The sequence below is a fragment of the Sminthopsis crassicaudata genome, chromosome 3 (genome assembly GCF_048593235.1).
Source record: "Sminthopsis crassicaudata isolate SCR6 chromosome 3, ASM4859323v1, whole genome shotgun sequence".
NCBI classification, from domain to species: Eukaryota; Metazoa; Chordata; class Mammalia; order Dasyuromorphia; family Dasyuridae; genus Sminthopsis; species Sminthopsis crassicaudata.
Genome location: NC_133619.1, coordinates 581,439,534 through 581,458,946, shown reverse-complemented (window position 1 = coordinate 581,458,946; position 19,413 = coordinate 581,439,534). Strand labels below are relative to the sequence as shown.

General features: G+C 35.5%; 1 protein-coding gene across 2 annotated transcripts in view; it reads right to left on the bottom strand.

Moving 5' to 3' along the window:
* The window catches only part of LOC141563623 (NACHT, LRR and PYD domains-containing protein 14-like), an 84,685-nt gene that overhangs the window by 45,633 nt on the left and 19,639 nt on the right, over positions 1 to 19,413 (bottom strand). For both annotated transcript variants that reach the window (XM_074304983.1, XM_074304984.1), the window contains exons 4-5: positions 8,762 to 10,400; positions 5,527 to 5,697 (exon numbers count right to left, since the gene is read on the bottom strand). In XM_074304983.1, coding sequence (XP_074161084.1) covers positions 5,527 to 5,697; positions 8,762 to 10,400 — 1,810 coding nt within the window. The remainder of the gene's footprint in view (positions 1 to 5,526; positions 5,698 to 8,761; positions 10,401 to 19,413) is intronic.

Sequence of the window (19,413 nt, the reverse complement as noted above, 5' to 3'; positions counted from 1 at the left end):
GATCACAACATAGTAGTTTCATTCTTTTTATTTCCTTATATTTTGTTTTCTTCCTCATTTTTTTTTCCTTTTAGATCTGATTTTCTTATACATGTTTCTTGTAGAAATATGCACAAAAGAATTGTACATGTTTAACATATATTGGATTACTTGTCATCTAGGGAAGGGGGTACTAGGAAAGAGGGGAGGAAATTGGAACACAAGATTTTGCAAGAGTCGATATTGAAAAATTATCCATGGTATGTTTAAAATGTTTTAATAAAATAAATAAATAAATAAATAAAAAGAAATGAGGCCTTTATCAGAAATACTGGCTATAAAATTTTTTCCCAGCTTTCTATTTCCCTTATAATCTTGACTGCATTGATTTTTTTTAAATCCATTTTACATTTCATAATGTTTCCTAGTTCTTTGGTCATAAATTCTTCATTTCTCCAGAGATCTGTTAGGGAAACTATTACTTCTTCATATAATTTGCTTATAGCATCACCATTTGCTCCTAAATCATGTACCCATTTTGACCTTATTTTTGGTATGGAGTTGAGATGCAGATTTGTCCCTAGTTCCTGTGATACTATTTCTAGTTTTTCTTGCAATTTTTTTGAAATAGTAAATTTGTGTCCCTGAAGCTGGAGTCTTTTGGTTTACCAAGCACTAGATTACTATAGTCATTGATTTTTGTGACATGTGTTCACTTAACTTATTCCACTGATCCACCACTCTATTTTTTAGCCAGTACCAGATGATTTTGATGATTGCTGTTTTATAATAGAGTTTTAGATCTAGTAGTACTAGGTCATGATCTTTTGGTATTAATTCCCTAGATATTATTGATCTTTTGTTTTTCTAGATGAATTTTTAATTATTTTTTCTAATTCTATAAAATAATTCTTGGTTATTTGATTAGAATAGCATTTAACAAATAGAAAAATTTAGGTAGAGCTGACATTTTTATTATCTTAGTTCAGCTTATCTATGAACAATTGCTATTTTCCCAGTTGTTTAGATCTGACTTTATTTGTATGAAAAGTGTTTTGTATTTGTGTTTGCAAAGGAGCAAGGGACATGAGAAACAGTATAATTTTATTCCTAATAAAATTCTAGAAAATGTAGAGAGAAAGGGAGTTATTCTTTAAAATAATAATCTTGCATATCTAACACTAACAGAAAGCATTATTTATTATAGGAAGAAGTTTGAAGCATTCCCAATATAATCTTGGATGAAACAAGGTTGCCTGTAGCGAGCTGTCGTCTCCAGAAGCTGCCGGATCACTCTCTGGGAAGAGATCTGCTGTGTCTACTCAAATCTTTCAGACAGATTCTTCTTCCTGTAGTGAACCGTTGTCTCCAGGCAGTTGCTGTTAACTCTTGTCCTTAGAAGTGACTTCCCTTCCTGCAGAGAGCCCCGTCAAGCCTGATGCAATGCAGAGTCTTTCTTCTTGAATCCTGGCTCTGAATCTCCTCCAGCTCTTATCCTTCTCCAGGCCGATCTGCTCTCTGCGCCCAGTGCTATCTCTTTTATCCTCCCAGAGAATGGGCGTGGGATAATGCAAGGGCTTCTGGGAAGAACCACCCCAGCCAATGAGCTTGCCCCCTCTATCAAGTCAACCTGAGTTCTCACCTTGTAATTGTCCAGAAAACCTGAATTCTCACCTTGTCACTGTCCAGACAACCTGAGTTCTCACTTAGTAATCCTAACATCTCCCCCTTTCTTTTGATTTAGAACATAAGACAGTCATGACCTTGAAACATAAATCCATCAATATGGGAAGTATTACATAAATTACATAAGCATATAGTAACATAGTAACATAACACATGCTAGAAGTATATAACATAATCATAAATTGAAAATTTATAAATGTCCATAAGTCCATTGTCCATTAGTCTCATCTTGTGTGAGGAAGTCCAATGATTCCTGCTGGTTTTAAAGTTCTTTAACAGTCTTCTTATTATCAATGCTCTTTCAGTGTCAGATGTTTCTTAAATCTTCACCTTTATTTTGAGGTCTTTCTCTTTTTCTGTCTCTCTCTGATGGACAAGGCGAATATGACTCGTTGGCACCCATCTGATTCCTTCTCCTGCTGAAGAAATACAAGCAAACCCTCTCTCCCAGGCAGTTAACCTATCTAATTTCCTTCTATTTATCACTTTCTAAATCTCTTCTCATCATCTGACAATTACATTGGAGTTGTTTGCACTGGGCACAGCCCTGTTGGTTTAAAAGGCCTGTATTCTCCCCAAGTGTAATCCATTTTTGCAATCTGATTGCCTTTTGACTGACTGATTGGGTAATCCCTTTCTGCCATGTGATTGCTTTTCTGCTGGTTGATTAAATCAGAGTCCTGGCCTTCTAAAGGTTCTTTGGGTGTAGCATTAGCTGCCATCATACCCCACGTCTTTTTTGCCTGGGGCCCTGGACCTGGGCCCCTCATCCCATTTCCCTGAATTATTCTACACTCTGATGCCCAATGGAGTCCTCTGTTGCATTTTGGACATGGGGTTTTAGGTCTTCTCTCACCCTGTCTTCTCACTGTATCTCCATACCTACACTGAGCTCTTAGATGTCCAATTTTTCCACATTGAAAACATCTCCGAGTTTCTCTAGAAGGCCCTTGCCAGGAGGGACCCTGTCTTTCCACATTCATCATTGTCTGGGTGTAAAAAGCATTTATTCCCACTGTAGCACAGCGTCTTATGATCTCCTTTAAAGGAGCATCTTTGTCTAATCCCCATATAATTCTTTTGCAAATCTCATTGGCATTTTCCTTAGCCAGATGTCTGGTCATTATTTCTGTAGCTGCATTTTCTCCAATAGTTCTTTTGACAGCAGTTTGCAAACGTCCCACAAAATCTGCAAAAGGTTCATTGGGACCTTGCTGTATTTTAGTGAAAGCCTCTCCCCGATCTTTCTGTCCAGGAAGGACACCCCAAGCTTTTATTGCAGCCTTAGCAATTTGTTCATATATTGTCATGATATAATCAGTCTGTTCTGAATTCTCTCCATACCGACCTTCACCAGCCAAGTGCTCAAAAGTGAATTGTGTGTTAACTCCTATTTCCAAATTGCATCTGACTTGAATTTTACATAATTCATGAAATTCCGAAAGCCATAATAAATTTTCTCCAGGTTCCAGGCATATCCTTGCTATGGATTTCCAATCATTCGGGGTTAAGACTTCATAAGACAAACCATCTAGTAACATTTTAACATAAGCTGATGTAGCCCCATAAAGGGTACAACCTTTTTTCAAATCCTTAATTTTATTCAAATCTAAAGGTGCATATCTTCTCATTTTATGACCTACAGAATCAATATTTTCAATCACAGGATATGCATGTATAAAATCACTTATATCCTGTCCTTCTCTCTTAGCTTTAACCAATGCTTTTTCTAATCTTGTCATAGGCTTAGGCTGCTTCACAGGCAATTCTGTTTGTGTTTCTGCCTCTTCCTCTCCTCCTTCTTGCTCCACCCATGAAGGGTTAATTGAGGGAGGAGATGGGAGGTGCTCCTGTTGCTCAGAATTGTACTTAACTTCATTGTTATCTGATTCATCCTTTTCACCTAGTTTAGTTGACACTTCCCCATTTTGCTCCTTCATCTCTTCCTTTAGAATAACATTTTTTAAAGCCATTTGGATTAAATTGTAGGTATGAATTGTATCTTTGGAAACTGAGTTTGGTCTGGAACCAAAGGGTAAAATGTCACAAAGGTAATTGTACTGTTCACCTAATTGCTCTCCTACTAATTTCCACTCATCTGGATCCAATTCTTTTTCCAGAGAAAAAGAAGGACATATGACCTTCACAGTTCTTAAAAGTTCAGTAATCTCCTCTAAAATTATAATCAATCCTTGGCTTTTCATAACCTTGATGATGCTCTCTAAACATTTTCCTTGAACAGAAGGTGTTTGCCCCATTTCACTATAAGAGATTGCTGGTTTAGCCCTTAACAAGTTAAGTTCCTTATTTATCTATTAGCACGCTCACTTAATCTTTAACAAAGTTTCCTCGTTACTCACGGTTCTGGGTCAGAGAGACTGAGATCTAGATCGGAAGCTTTTTCCACTGGAATCAGGACTGTGTCTGTCCCTGTTCGGGCGCCAAATTGCGAAGGTCTGGTCTAGCTCCTCTTGTCAGGATAAGCAAAAGTCCTTGCCCCACGTTGGGCGCCAATTGTAGCGAGCTGTCGTCTCCAGAAGCTGCCGGATCACTCTCTGGGAAGAGATCTGCTGTGTCTACTCAAATCTTTCAGACAGATTCTTCTTCCTGTAGTGAACCGTTGTCTCCAGGCAGTTGCTGTTAACTCTTGTCCTTAGAAGTGACTTCCCTTCCTGCAGAGAGCCCCGTCAAGCCTGATGCAATGCAGAGTCTTTCTTCTTGAATCCTGGCTCTGAATCTCCTCCAGCTCTTATCCTTCTCCAGGCCGATCTGCTCTCTGCGCCCAGTGCTGTCTCTTTTATCCTCCCAGAGAATGGGCGTGGGATAATGCAAGGGCTTCTGGGAAGAACCACCCCAGCCAATGAGCTTGCCCCCTCTATCAAGTCAACCTGAGTTCTCACCTTGTAATTGTCCAGAAAACCTGAATTCTCACCTTGTCACTGTCCAGACAACCTGAGTTCTCACTTAATAATCCTAACAGTTGCCCATTATCACCACTATTATTCAATATTGTATTAGAAATGTTGGCTTTAGTAATAGGAAGAGAAAAAGAAATTAAAGGAATTAGAGTAGGTAATGCAGAGATAAAACTTGCTCCCTTGGATCACAAGTGATTGTTCTTCAAAATCCTTGATTCTTTATGACCAAAAGTACTGTTCTCCACACTTGAACCTATATCCAGAAGTGAGCAAAAGGAATGTTAACAAACATCATCCAGTATTGTGTCCAGTGTTGTAACAAGTTCTTGAAATCTCTTTCTGACTGGTTTTCAGATCCCTTGTCATCTTTGGCTTGAGGCTTCCTGAAGCTGCTGCTGAATTTAGGTCCATCATTAATGTTTCATTCACATGAGTTTTAGTCCAGCCTTCATTCTGCCAAGATCTTTTCTTCCTACTTCCTAATCCATCTTGGGTAAAAATAATGTCTCACTCTCAGCTTTCATTAGCTCTATAACTCCATATGCCTTTATTTGAGCCATTAGTGTAAAGTTGTTTAGAATGGATTGTAGGAGAGCTTGACTAAGTGTTTTCTCTACTTCATTATCTTGGCTCCAACACCACAAATGTTCCAATATTTTTTCTAAAGTTTCATGCTACCATGTATTTTTTCAAATCTTTCAAGTAATAGAAAAGGAATGGATAATATCTAGGATCCTTTAATATTAATCATTACAATTTAATATTATATTGTCCTTTTCTACATATTTTTCTAAATATTTCTCCTTTCCCTCCCTCCTTTATTTAACTCTATTCTAATTTCCTTTTGTTTTTAAAGTTCTTTTTCAGCACATATACCTTAGTCTTTTACTTTATCTTCTCCAATCCTCAAACAAATTTCTCCAGACAAGCAACTAAATCTTACCTGAGTTTCTGTAATCTGCAGTCTGGATGTCTCAATTCTGAACAAAGTATCCCCATAGAGGAATCTCCAAGGTGACTATTATGGAGATCTAGTTCTCTGAGATTCTGATTCCTGCTGACCATAGAGAATAGATCTCTCCAGCTGTAATCAGAAAGATGGGAATGCCTCAACCTGTAGGAAAGAAAATGGAGATATTTTACTAATGCTAAGGAAATCCTGCAGCTGGTATGCTCATAATCAGCACATATCTTCCCCCTATCAGTAGTATAAAAAGATAGAACTACACACACACACACACACACACACACACACACACACACACACACACACACACACACACACACACACATACACCACACACACACACTCACCCCTGAATCTATCTTTCAGACTTTACACTTTTAAAGTTTTATTTTCACCCAATGATGTATAGATAAACATACTAGAGGCTACAATGATTGACTCCTTACCCAATAACCATTTAAGAACTTTTCCTAGGATTTTAAAACCCAGGCCCCTATGGAAAAGATATGGGAACACAAGAAACACTAACAATGGCAGAATGAAAGCATTCTCGCCCAATGCTTAGCACTACTCTGAGAAATATTAGTATCCTTTATGTCCCTTTTCCTACAATATCTTATGCTTAGTCTACTCTCTCCATCCCCAAACACACATACAGTTTCATTTGGACAATCAGCCACACAAATAGATTATTCCTCTACCCAACTATTGGTAAGGGGAAATGGGCAGTCACTTTTTGTGTGTGCCTGATCCATGAGTAAGAGGAAATAGGCATAGGAGGAAGAATTTAAAGATAAGAATAGAAGTGTGTAAAAGAGGAGGTTGGTGGAAGGGAAGAAATTTGTGAGCAGGAAAAGAAAATTAAAATATCTCTCTATTTGTTGGTCCACTTTAAAAATTCAATTCAAGAAATATTTGTTAAGCCTTTACAGATGCTATAACAGACAATGAGGATCAACACAATATAGCCCCTAGCTTTAAAGGAGTTAGTGACTTTAAATAAGTACATAGATGAACAAAAATAGGTGTAAAGAATCATATATGCAAAAATGTGTTTTGAGAGTTAAAACTGAGGCCTATCAGAGAAAGCAAGTATTTCCTTTATGGACTAAATTTCCCAGAATGTTTTGAAGACAGAATATATAAGTCCAAAAAACACTTTGTTAGGGGGATAAATGTGATATAAATGCATGTACTTCCCTTAAAGTTTTAAAGATGGGCACAAAAAGACATAGAAAAATAGAAGCCACAGAAAGTAGCTTACTCTGTTATTGAGCTACAAGTGACTGGGCAACCTTCTTCTCTATTAGATAATAGAAGCAAACAGAAGTGAACAAGTTTGGAGCCTTGGATAGACAGCAAAGGTAGGAGGCAAGAGCATGGCATAATTGGGAGGAGTAGATCAACAAAAAAAGGCAATTTGAAGTATTTGGAATGTATAAATAAGTATACATTACTTTAAGAAGTGAAACAGAATGAATATGACAAACTGGAGTACATAACAGTAAGAAGAACACTGCCTCTAAAGACAGAGGAATTAGATTTAAATCCTACATGATTCTTTATGAATGATCATGGATAAGTTGCTTAATATATTTGTAAAATGGGAGTTTGGATTATATGGTATTTTAGTTCCATGATCTTGTAAAAGTGATGATATTAACTCATATCTGTCCCCAAATATACCAATGATATGTGATGATGGGCAATTTCCTGGCTGCCTCTCTCTTTCACCTTAAATGGGTGAAAAATATGGGGGACTGGATTTATATAAGGGATAAGAATGCACCCATACTTTGTATGCTTCATGGTACGATACAAGTGATTTCTCAATTTTACTATACTTTTATTAATCTAATTAAATTTCTATGAACTTGAGAAGAGTTATTGAAACAATATGTTGCCTCTGGAGGAAAAAAAAGAGAAGTGGTTAATAGGTAAATAGGGTTTAAAACTAATGAATGAACAATCCTGATGGATAAATAATGAACTCAAAGAATAGAGTGAGACACATTTTCACATATAGAATATCTGCCTACCACCCTTGATTTTTCTCCCACCTTAGATACTGAATCACTGAATTTCACCAAGATGGCCCCTAATAAGATAGTTCCCCATTACTCCCCACCTCTTTTCATCTCTTTTGTATGTATTGTCTTCTCCCATTATAAAGTAAGTGACTTGAGGGAAAATTTTCTTTTTGTATCTTCAGTTCTTAGCAAAGTGACTAGCACACTTCTATTGTTTAATAAATGCTTATCCAGTGTGTTAACTTATATACTGATTCACATTATAATTATGTTTGTTGTATTATAGTGCTCATGCCAGATTATAAGCTTTTAAAGGCCACTCACCAGGCCTAACTCATTTTGTCTTCCACAATGCATTGTATAAAAATAGGCATTCAATAAATACTTGTAGAATGAAAACTGAAAATTTTAAAAAATTATCTTCAGGAATTTGTAAAACTCTTTAATCACCCCAAGTTTTATTCATAAACATAGATATATTTTTAATATTAAATTATATGCAATAAGATACAAAAATTTCTGAAAAACTGAAAATGAGTATTACATAGAGGCTTATAATGAATATGAATAGACTGCAACATATCATCACTGAGGAACTTCAAGAAAGTGAATAAAATACATCATCATGGAAATGGATGATCTAAAAGAGAAGATGGTTGATGATATGGGAAGGACAAGATATAACAGGTGACAAACTGACTACTCTTCTGAAATCCTTTCAACATCATAGTAAATGAAGGAAAGCAGTCAGAGTGTTGGGTGAAAAGCTGCAGCTCATGAAAAGGAAGATATGCCACAGTAAAGGAAGGCATATGTAAGATATGATTTACATCACTGGAGGGATCATCCAAATCATTGAAATTATAGAATCATTTAAGGAAATGGAAGAAGAGCACTGTTTTTCACTTCTTGGAACAGGACAACTCTTCTGAAGGAATACAGGGACCAGAATGATGATGATGATGATGATGATGATGATGATGATGATGATGACAATGATGAGAGAGAGAGAGAGAGAGAGAGAGAGAGAGAGAGAGAGAGAGAGAGAGAGAGAGAGAGAGAGAGAGAGGAAAAGAGGGAAGGAGGAAAAGAAAGGATGGAGGGAAGGAGGGAAGGAAAGAGGAAGAAAGAGTGGGAAAAAGAGGGAGGAGATCTTAGAAAAAAGAAAATTTGTTACTTACTTTAGATTCAGGTGAATTCTGCTTATTTCATGACTGTGCTTAAGGCAAAAGGATGTAATTAAGAATTGTATCTTGGTACGGATATTCAAAGTGATATCCTGGAAATGATTCATTGCCATTGTCAAAAATTCTTCATCTTGCGTCTCATATAAAAATGACATTAATTCTAGTAGTTTCTCAGGAAGGAAAGACTTTTGACATCGCTCAATTTCTAAATGTACCCACTGAAGTAACTCTAATTTTATTTCATGAGATATTTGGCAACTGAATATTTCCCCTAGCTTCCTTGCTGTCTCTGCTCTCAAAAAGCCAAACAAAAAGTGCACAGTTAGTGTCACAGAGCTGGATTCAGTCTCTTGGAACTTTTCTAAAATATCTTTCACCCTTGCATGAACAGCAACAGGTCTCTCACTTCCCACCTTCTGTCCCCACAGGGCATAGAACACAGCAGCAAAAAACTCTTGGAAACTCAAGTGAATGAAGCTATAGCAGTTTTCGCAGTCACTGTCTTTCTGAAAAATGTACATGTCCAAAAAGGCAGAGACATCATCTACCTTTAGTCTGTGCCTTCTGAGATCCTCTTCATCAAATAGAATTTTCCTCCCCCAGATTCCCTCTGCTGCCAACTGGCACAGACTTCTCAAGGTCTGATTTGAACATATTCTTTCACCACGGGTGAATAAGTTAGAAAGATAGCACACGTACAGGGCAGTGGCAGTTTGGGAAAATTGTGACAAATCTTCTCCTCTCTCCATCTGTTGTTTCAGACAAGTACAAACAATCCAGCTCACCAGGGGGACAAAGCACATGGTAAACAGGATTTCATTGTCTTCTATCAAACTAAAAGCCTTTTGGGCTAAATACTCATCTCTGAAAAATCTACAAAAATATTCCTTTCTCCCCCTCTCAGAGAATCCCAGGATTTCTATATGGCATGGAGTCTCTAATATAGAACTAAATTTTCCCAGAGCGCTGAGTCTGGTAGTGATTAATAAGTAGGCTTCAGGAAGCATGACTTTCCTTAATAAACTGCTCAAGAGAATATGTACTGGCCACCGTAGTTTCCATTCTTTACAGAGATCATATCTATGTTCATCACAGGTAAATTTCAGTTCATCCAAACCATCAATTATGAAGAGTAATTTCTCTGGACAGGACATGATTTTAGTCATGGGCACCTGTGAGCCAGGCCAATCATTAGCAATCAAATCCACTAAACTTATTTCTCTTTTCATCAACTGATTTATTTCTCGGCAACTGATGTAGAAAGCATAATGGAATTTGTCCTGGAAGAGGTTTCCTTCTGCCCAGTCCAGCATCACCTTCCTGGCCAGAGTTGTTTTCCCAATCCCAGCAGCCCCCTGAAGCACAACTGTCCGTGGATGAACTCCTGTCTTCTCATCAGGATCAAATAAATCTGTCACCACTAAAAACTGCCCTCTCTGTTTCATTATCTCAGCATGTTGCCATCCACTGGCCAAGAGTTCATGCTCTTTCTGTTTCCTGTGACAATATTCCCGGAGAAGAAGCAGCTGTGTAAATCGGTGGTGTAGGTTTGCATGTTCTCCAGGACGAGAATTCCTATCCCTCAACAATTGGAACTTCTCTCTCATTCGCTTTCTATACTTTCTTCTGTTACCTAAATCAATGGTGGAGATCAAAATTAATCAAGGGCTATGTTATTCAGTGGAGAAAATGAAGAGATTGAAAATATGATATTTGAAAAGGAGATGCTAAGTTAACAGGCATATCATAGATATAAACTTTAAAGAAAAACATTAAAATGCCCATTGCTTTTTGAAAAACCTATGAGAATTATATTTAGTCATAATTTTGAGATTTCCTGGCTTTCTATACACACAATGATTATAGTGAAAATGAAAAGCTTACTAAAAAGGAAGCCTGAGTAATTGAAAAATCAATGTCAAATCCAAAGAACAGAGATGAAAACCTACCTGCCTTCTCAGGAAATGTGGAGAATTACCACACCAAAATATGTTGAACTTTGTTTTATACACTTTAGCTGGTGTTTTGTCTTAATTGTTTTTCTTTATTATAAGGGAAGGATCTATTTAAAGAGTAAGTATGGAGATGGTGTTTCCAGAAATGACTGATCTAAAATCAAAAAGCAGCAATAAAGCCTGCTTAAGTTGAAAAAAATAAACTCTGGGTTACATATCATTATATTTTACACCAAATTTTTCTTCTTTGCTCATATTGTTCATCTATTATATTAATTTTATAAATAAGCATTTTCTTATTACATATTCATTTTTAAAGTAAGCTCTTAAAAGCTTTGCAAAAGTAATAACCCTTCAATATATCCCTCAAGGTGCTATTCTCCCTTTTCAATAACTGATAGAAAAAGACATTTACAATTGTTTCCAGTTCTTCCCCTCTCATTTATTACTCATACTTTTACAATAGTTTCTAATTTCATCACTCAAGTGAAATCTCCTTTCCCAAAGTTATCAATTATCTGTTAATTATTAAATTAGAGAATTTCTTTTATAAATTCTCATACTTTCATCCTCAATGAAACATGTGACACTGTTCACCACTTTCTCTGGAAACCACCTTCTCTTCCGATACCCTCTCCTTTCTGGATTTTCATAGCCTTGCTCTCTCTTGCTTCTACTTCTTTAATGAATTTCAATCTATGCCACACATCCTAAGAATGTATCTTCAAAAATTTAGTCTCTGTCCTAATTTCTTTTGAGGATTCTTATCCCAAAAGCTTGGATCTTTGGGTTTGTCAAACACTAGATTACTTTAGTCACTAACATTTTTGTCCTGTGAACCTAACTTATTCCCCTGATTGACAACTCTCTTTCTTAGCCAGTACCAAATGGTTTTGATGACCACTGCTTCATAATATAGTTTTAGATCTGGCACAGTTAGGCCACCTCCACTTGCATTTTTAAAATTAATTCCCTTGAAATCCTTGACCTCTTGTTCTCCCAGATGAACTTTGTTATTTTTTCTACATCTTTAAAATAATTTATTGGTAATTTGATTGACATAGCACTTAAGTAGATTAATTTAGGTAGTATTGTCATTTTTATTTTATTTGCTTGGTCTACCAAAGAGAACTTGATATTTTTCCAATTGTTTCTATCTGACTTTATTTGTGTAGAAAGTGTTTTGTAGTTTTGCTCATATAGTTCCTGACTTTGTCTTGCAGGTAGACTCCCAAATATTTTGTAATATCAACATTTATTTTAAATGAAATTTCTCTTTGTATCTTTTGCTGCTGGATTTTGCTGATAATACATAAAAATGCTAATGATTTCTGTGGATTTATTTTGTAACATGCAACTTTGCTAAACTTTTGGATTGTTTCTAGTAGTTTTGCATTTGATTTTCTAGGGTTCTCTAAGCAATCCATCAAACTTAGCTTCCTCATGACCTACTCTAATTCCTTTAATATGTTTTTCTTCCCTTTTTGCCAATTTCTAATACAATGTTTAATAATAATGATGATAGGGGCAACCTTGTTTTACCCCTGATCTTATTGGGAATGGTTCTAGTTTGTCCCCATTATATATAAAATGCTTGGTGATAGTTTTAAATAGATGATAGTGATCATTTTAAGGAAAAGTACATTTATTCCTATACTCTCTAGTGTTTTTAATAGAAATGGGTGTTGGATTTTATCAAATGTTTTTTCTGTATCTAATGAGATAATTATATGGTTTTTGTTAGTTTGGTTATTGATATAGTCAGTTATGCTAATAGTTTTCCTATTATTAAATCAGCTCTACATTCCTGGTATAAATCCTACTTGGTCATAGTGTATTATCCCAGGATGCCTTTCTGTAATTTCTTTGCTAATATTTTATTTAAGTTTTTACATCAATATTCATTAAGGGAATTGGTCTATAATTTTCTTTTTCTCTTTTCGTCCTACCTGGTTTAGGCATCTGGACCATGTCTGCTTCATAAAACAAAAATTGGTAAGATTCCATCTTTTCCTTTTATTCAAATAGCTTGTATAATATTGGAGTTAATTGTTCTTTAAATGTTTGATAGAGTTCACATGTAAATCTATCAGTGAATTCTTTCAATGGCTATTTTACCTTCTGATTCTATGACATCAAGGCAGTTTTTCTTGATGATTTCCTTAAAGATAATGGCTAGGCTTTTTTTTTCATCATGGTTTTCAGGAAGTCCAATAATCTTTTGATTGTCTCTCCTAGACAGTTGTTTTTCCATAGAGATATTTTACATTTTCTTCATTTTTTCTTTTTTTTTTCTTTGACTGATTCTTGAAGTCTTATAGAGTCATTCATTTTCATTTGTTCAGTTCTGATTTTTAGTGAATTATTTTCTTCAGTTACTTTTTTTGTTCTTTTTGTATTTGGCCAATTGAATTTTTTAATGAGTTACTTTGTTCTATGGATTTTTTCCATTTCACAAATTATGTTTTTTAAGGAGTTATTTTCCATTTCACAAATTCTGTTTTTCAGGGAGTTGTTTTCTTTTTCATTTTGTCAAATCTATTTAGTATGGAGTTATATGCTTTTTCTATTTCATTAAATCTATTTTGTAGGAGTTTTATTCAAATAATTTCTGCGTTTCCTTTTCTAAACCCTCTTACAAAGTTTTCATTTCCTTTCACCATTTTTCTTCTAGCTCTCTTTTAAGATCCTTTTTAATTTCTTCCAAGAGAGCCTTGTGTTATGGAAACCATTTTATATCACCCTTTGGGGCTTCATCTGTAGATAATCTGCTTTTAATCTCCTCAGGGTTTGAAATCGGTTCTTCTTTTTAACCATAAAACTATCTATAGTCAAAGTTCTTTTTGCTTTTTGGCTCATTAAAAAAAATTAAGAAGTTGGGGCCTGCTTTTAGGGCAAAGGGAAGATTGTCCAAGGCAGTTCTGACTAACTTCCAGTGCTGGGTGAGTGTAGCCAGATCCTGTGAAATTCTGGTGTTTAGGGGCTCACTGTAACATGCACTCCTGGCAGTTACTATTACCAGTCTGTTCAAGGCCCAACAGAGTACCTTTGACCACTGACCTTTGCAGTGTCAACTCTACCTGGCTTGCCTCCTCTTGAGGCCTTCAAAGGTCTCTGGCCATGATTTCTTGAATCTATAGTTTAATAACCGGTAGCGCACTCAAGGACAGCCACGTGTAATCTTTTTTTTTTTTTTTTTTTTTTTTAATTTTTTATTTTATTTTATAATTATAACATTTTTTGACAGTACATATGCATGGGTAATTTTTTACAACATTATCCCTTGCACTTACTTCTATTCAGATTTTTTCCCTTCCTCCCCCAACCCCCTCCCCCTGATGGCAAGCAGTCTTATATATGTTAAATATATTACAGTATAATTTAGATACAATATATGTGTGTAGAACCGAATTTTTTGTTGCACAGGAAGAATTGGATTCAGAAGGTAAAAATAACAGTTTACATTCATTTCCCAGTCCTTTTCTGGATGTAGCTGGTTCTGTCCATCATTAATCAATTGGAATTGGATTAGCTCTTCTCTATGTTGAAGAAATCCACTTCCATCAGCATACATCCTCGTACAGTATCATTGTTGAAGTGTATAATGATCTTCTGGTTCTGCTCGTTTCACTCAGCATCAGTTGATGTAAGTCTCTCCAAGCCTCTCTGTATTTCTCCTGTTGGTCATTTCTTATAGAACAGTAATATTCCATAACATTCATATACCATAGTTTACCCAACCATTCTCCAATTGATGGACATCCATTCATCTTCCAGCTTCTAGCCACTATGAAAAGGGCTGCCACAAACATTTTGGCACATACAGGACCCTTTCCCTTCTCTAGTAGTTCCTTGGGGTATAAGCCCAGTAGTAGTATGGCTGGGTCAAAGGGTATGCACATTTTGATAACTTTTTGGGCATAATTCCAGATTGCTCTCCAGAATGGTTGGATTCTTTCACAATTCCACCAACAATGCATCAGTGTCCCAGTTTTCCCACAGCCCCTCCAACATTCATCGTTATTTGTTCCTGTCATCTTAGCCAATCTGACAGGTGTGTAATGATACCTCAGAGTTGTCTTAATTTGCATTTCTCTGATCAATAGTGATTTGGAACACTCTTTCATATGAGTGGAAATAGTTTTAATTTCATCATCTGAAAATTGTCTGTTCATATCCTTTGACCATTTATCAATTGGAGAATGGCTTGATTTCTTATAAATTAAAGTCAATTCTCTGTATATTTTGGAGATGAGGCCTTTATCAGAACCTTTAACTGTAAAAATTTTTTCCCAATTTGTTACTTCCCTTCTAATCTTGTTTGCATTAGTTTTGTTTGTGCAGAAACTTTTTAATTTGGTGTAATCAAAATGTTCTATTTTGTGATCAATAATGGTCTCTAGTTCTCCCTTGGACACAAACTCCTTCCTCCTCCACAAGTCTGAGAGGTAAACCATCCCATGTTCCTCCAATTTATTTATGATTTCGTTCTTTATGCCTAAATCTTGGACCCATTTTGATCTAATCTTAGTATGTGGTGTTAAATGTGGGTCCATGCCTAGTTTCTGCCATACTAATTTCCAGTTTTCCCAGCAGTTTTTGTTAAATAATGAATTCTTATCCCTAATGTTGGAATCTTTGGGTTTGTCAAAGATTAGATTGCTATAGATGTACCCTTTTTTGTCCTTTGTATCTAATCTGTTCCACTGATCTACCGGTCTATTTCTTAGCCAATACCAAATGGTTTTGGTGACTGCTGCTATATAATATAGCTTTAGATCAGGTACACTTAGACCACCTTCCTCTGAGTTTTTTTTCATTAGTTCCCTTGCAATTCTTGACCTTTTATTCTTCCATATGAATTTTGTTGTTATTTTTTCTAGGTCATTAAAATAGTTTCTTGGGAGTCTGATTGGTATAGCACTAAATAAATAGATTAGTTTGGGGAGTATTGTCATCTTTATTATATTCGCTCGGCCTATCCAAGAACATTGAATGTCTTTCCAATTATTTAAATCTGACTTTATTTTTGTGGCAAGTGTTTTGTAATTTTGCTCATATAATTCCTGACTCTCCTTTGGTAGATATATTCCCAAATATTTGATACTATCGACTGTTATTTTGAATGGAATTTCTCTTTGTATCTCTTGCTGTTGGATTGTGTTGGTAATGTATAAAAATCCTGAGGATTTATGTGGATTTATTTTGTATCCTGCGACTTTGCTAAAATTCTGAATTATTTCTAATAGCTTTTTAGCAGAGTCTTTGGGGTTCTCTAAGTATACCATCATGTCATCTGCGAAAAGTGACAATTTGATTTCTTCATTTCCTACTCTAATTCCTTGGATCTCTTTCTCGGCTCTTATTGCCAAGGCTAGAGTTTCTAGTACTATATTGAATAGTAATGGTGATAGTGGGCAACCTTGTTTCACTCCTGATCTTACAGGGAAAGGTTCTAGTTTATCACCATTACATATGATGTTTACTGAAGGTTTTAAATATATGCTCATTATTATTTTAAGGAATAGTCCATTTATTCCTATACTCTCAAGCGTTTTTAGTAGGAATGGATGTTGGATTTTATCAAATGCCTTTTCTGCATCTATTGAGATGATCATATGGTTTTTATTAATTTGATTATTAATATGGTCAATTATACTAATAGTTTTCCTAATATTAAACCATCCCTGCATTCCTGGTATAAATCCCACTTGGTCATAGTGTATTATCCTGGGGATGATTTTCTGAAGTCTATTTGCTAATATCTTATTTAAGATTTTAGCATCAATATTCATTAAGGAAATTGGTCTATAGTTTTCTTTCTCAGTTTTCGATCTACCTGGTTTAGGTATCAGTACCATGTCTGTGTCATAGAAGGAATTTGGTAGGACTCCTTCAATCCCTATTTTTTCAAATAGTTTACATAGCATTGGAGTTAGTTGTTCTTTAAATGTTTGGTAGAATTCACCTGTAAATCCATCTGGTCCTGGGGACTTTTTCTTAGGAAGTTGGTTAATAGCTTGGTCTATTTCTTTTTCTGAGATGGGACTATTTAAACTACTTACTTCTTCCTCTGTTAATCTGGGCAAGCTATATTTTTGAAGGTATTCTTCCATTTCATTTAAGTTATTGAATTTATCGGCATAAAGTTGAGCAAAGTAGCTCCTAACTATTGTTCTAATTTCCTCTTCATTAGTGGTGAGTTCACCCTTTTCATTTTCAAGACTATCAATTTGCTTTTTCTCTTTCCTTTTTTTAATCAGGTTTACTAAGGGTTTGTCTATTTTGTTGGTTTTTTCATAAAACCAACTCTTAGTTTTATTAATTAATTCAATAGTTTTTTTACTTTCAATTTTATTAATCTCACCTTTTATTTTTTGAATTTCAAGTTTTGTGTTTGTCTGGGGGTTTTTTATTTGTTCCTTTTCTAGCAATTTTAGTTGTAAACCCAATTCGTTGGCCCTCTCTTTCTCTATTTTATGCAGGTAGGCCTGTAGAGATATAAAACTTCCCCTAATTACTGCTTTGGCTGTATCCCACACATTTTGGTATGATGTCTCATTATTGTCATTTTCTTGGGTGAAGTTATTAATTATGTCTATGATTTGCTGTTTTACCCAATCATTCTTTAGTATAAGATTATTTAGTTTCCAATTATTTTTTGGTCTATTTTCCCCTGGCTTTTTATTAAATGTTATTTTGATTGCATTATGGTCTGAAAAGGATGCATTTACTATTTCTGCCTTACTGCATTTGATTTTGAGGTTTTTATGCCCTAGTATATGATCAATTTTTGTATAGGTTCCATGAACTGCTGAGAAGAAAGTATATTCCTTTCTGTCTCCATTTAGCTTTCGCCAAAGATCTATCATATCAAACTTTTCTAGTATTCTATTTACCTCTTTGACTTCTTTCTTATTTATTTTGTGGTTTGATTTATCTAATTCTGAGAGTGCAAGGTTGAGATCTCCCGCTATTATAGTTTTGCTATCTATTTCCTCTTGCAGCTCTCTTAATTTCTCTTTTAAGAATTTAGATGCTGCACCACTTGGTGCATACATGTTTAATATTGATACTGCTTCACTATTGATGCTTCCCTTTAGCAGGATATAATGCCCTTCCTTATCTCTTTTAATTAGATCAATTTTTGTTTTTGCTTGATCTGAGATGAGGATGGCTACTCCTGCTTTTTTGGTTTTGCCTGAAGCATAATAGATTCTGCTCCACCCTTTTACTTTTAGTTTGAATGTCTCATCCTGTTTCAGGTGTGTTTCCTGTAAACAACATATAGTAGGATTCTGACTTTTAATCCAGTCTGCTATCTGCTTCCTCTTTATGAGGCAGTTTGCCCCATTCACATTTATGGTTAGAAGGACTAATTCTATATTGCTTGCCATCCTATTAACCCCTGATTATGCTTTTCCCCTTTCCTTCCCTTTTACCCTCCTATCCAGTATTAAACTGGTAAACACCACTTGCTTTTCACAGCCCTCCCTTTTTAGGATCCCTCCCCCACCTTAAAGATCCTCCCCTTATTTTACCCCTTTTCCTCGAAATTACTGTATTCCCTTCCCCTTAGCTTACTCCTTCCCTTTCACTTTTCAATGAAGTGGAAGAAGTTTCACCATAAATCGAATATGTCTATTGATACACGCTATGTTCATCTCCCTCCTTTCTTTCTCTCAGATATAATAGGTTACCTTTGCCTCTTCATGAGATGTAGTACCACCATTTTGTACTTTTTTATGATATAATCTCCTTTCCACCTCTATTTTCTAAGACAAATTGTACATATGTTCTTTACATATTTTTTTGACAGAAGTATAGTTCTCAAGATTTCTTTTTACCTTTTTTAGAAGTCTCTTGAGTTCTGTATTTGAAGATCAAACCTCTTATGTAGGTCTGGTTTTTTCATCAAAAATAGATGGAATTCATTTATTTCGTTAAATGTCCATCTTCTTCCCTGGAAAACGATGCTCATTCTTGCTGGGTAAGTTATTCTTGGCTGCATACCAAGTTCCTTAGCCTTTCGGAATATCATGTTCCAGGCCCTGCGTTCTTTTAATGTGGACGCTGCTAGATCCTGTGTTATCCTTATTGTGGATCCTCCATATCTGAATTGTTTTTTTCTAGCAGCTTCCAATATCTTTTCCTTTGTCTGATGGTTCTTGAACTTGGCCACTATATTTCTTGGCGTTTTGATTTTAGGGTCCCTTTCAGTAGGTGATCGATGAATTTTCTCAATGTCTATTTTACCCTCTGTTTCCAAAACGTCTGGGCAGTTCTCTTTGATAATTTCCTCGAAAATGGTGTCCAAGCTCTTTTTTTCCTCCCATTTTTCAGGGAGTCCGATTATTCTCAAATTGTCTCTCCTGGATCTGTTTTCCAGGTCTGTTGTCTTTCTGGTAAGGTACTTGACAGTCTTTTCAATTGTTTCATTTCTCTGGTTTTGCTTGACTCCCTCTTGGTTTCTCCTTGAGTCATTCATTTCTACTTGTTCCAGTCTAATTTTCAATGATGTATTTTCTTCACTCACTTTTTTTATATCTCTTTGTAATTGTCCAATTGAGTTTTTATCTTCTATGGAATTTTTTTCCATTTTATCCATTTTATTTTTTAGAGAGCTGATTTCTTTTTCCAGCTCACTAATCCTGTTTTCCTTGGAGTTGTTTACCTTTTCCAGCTCACTAA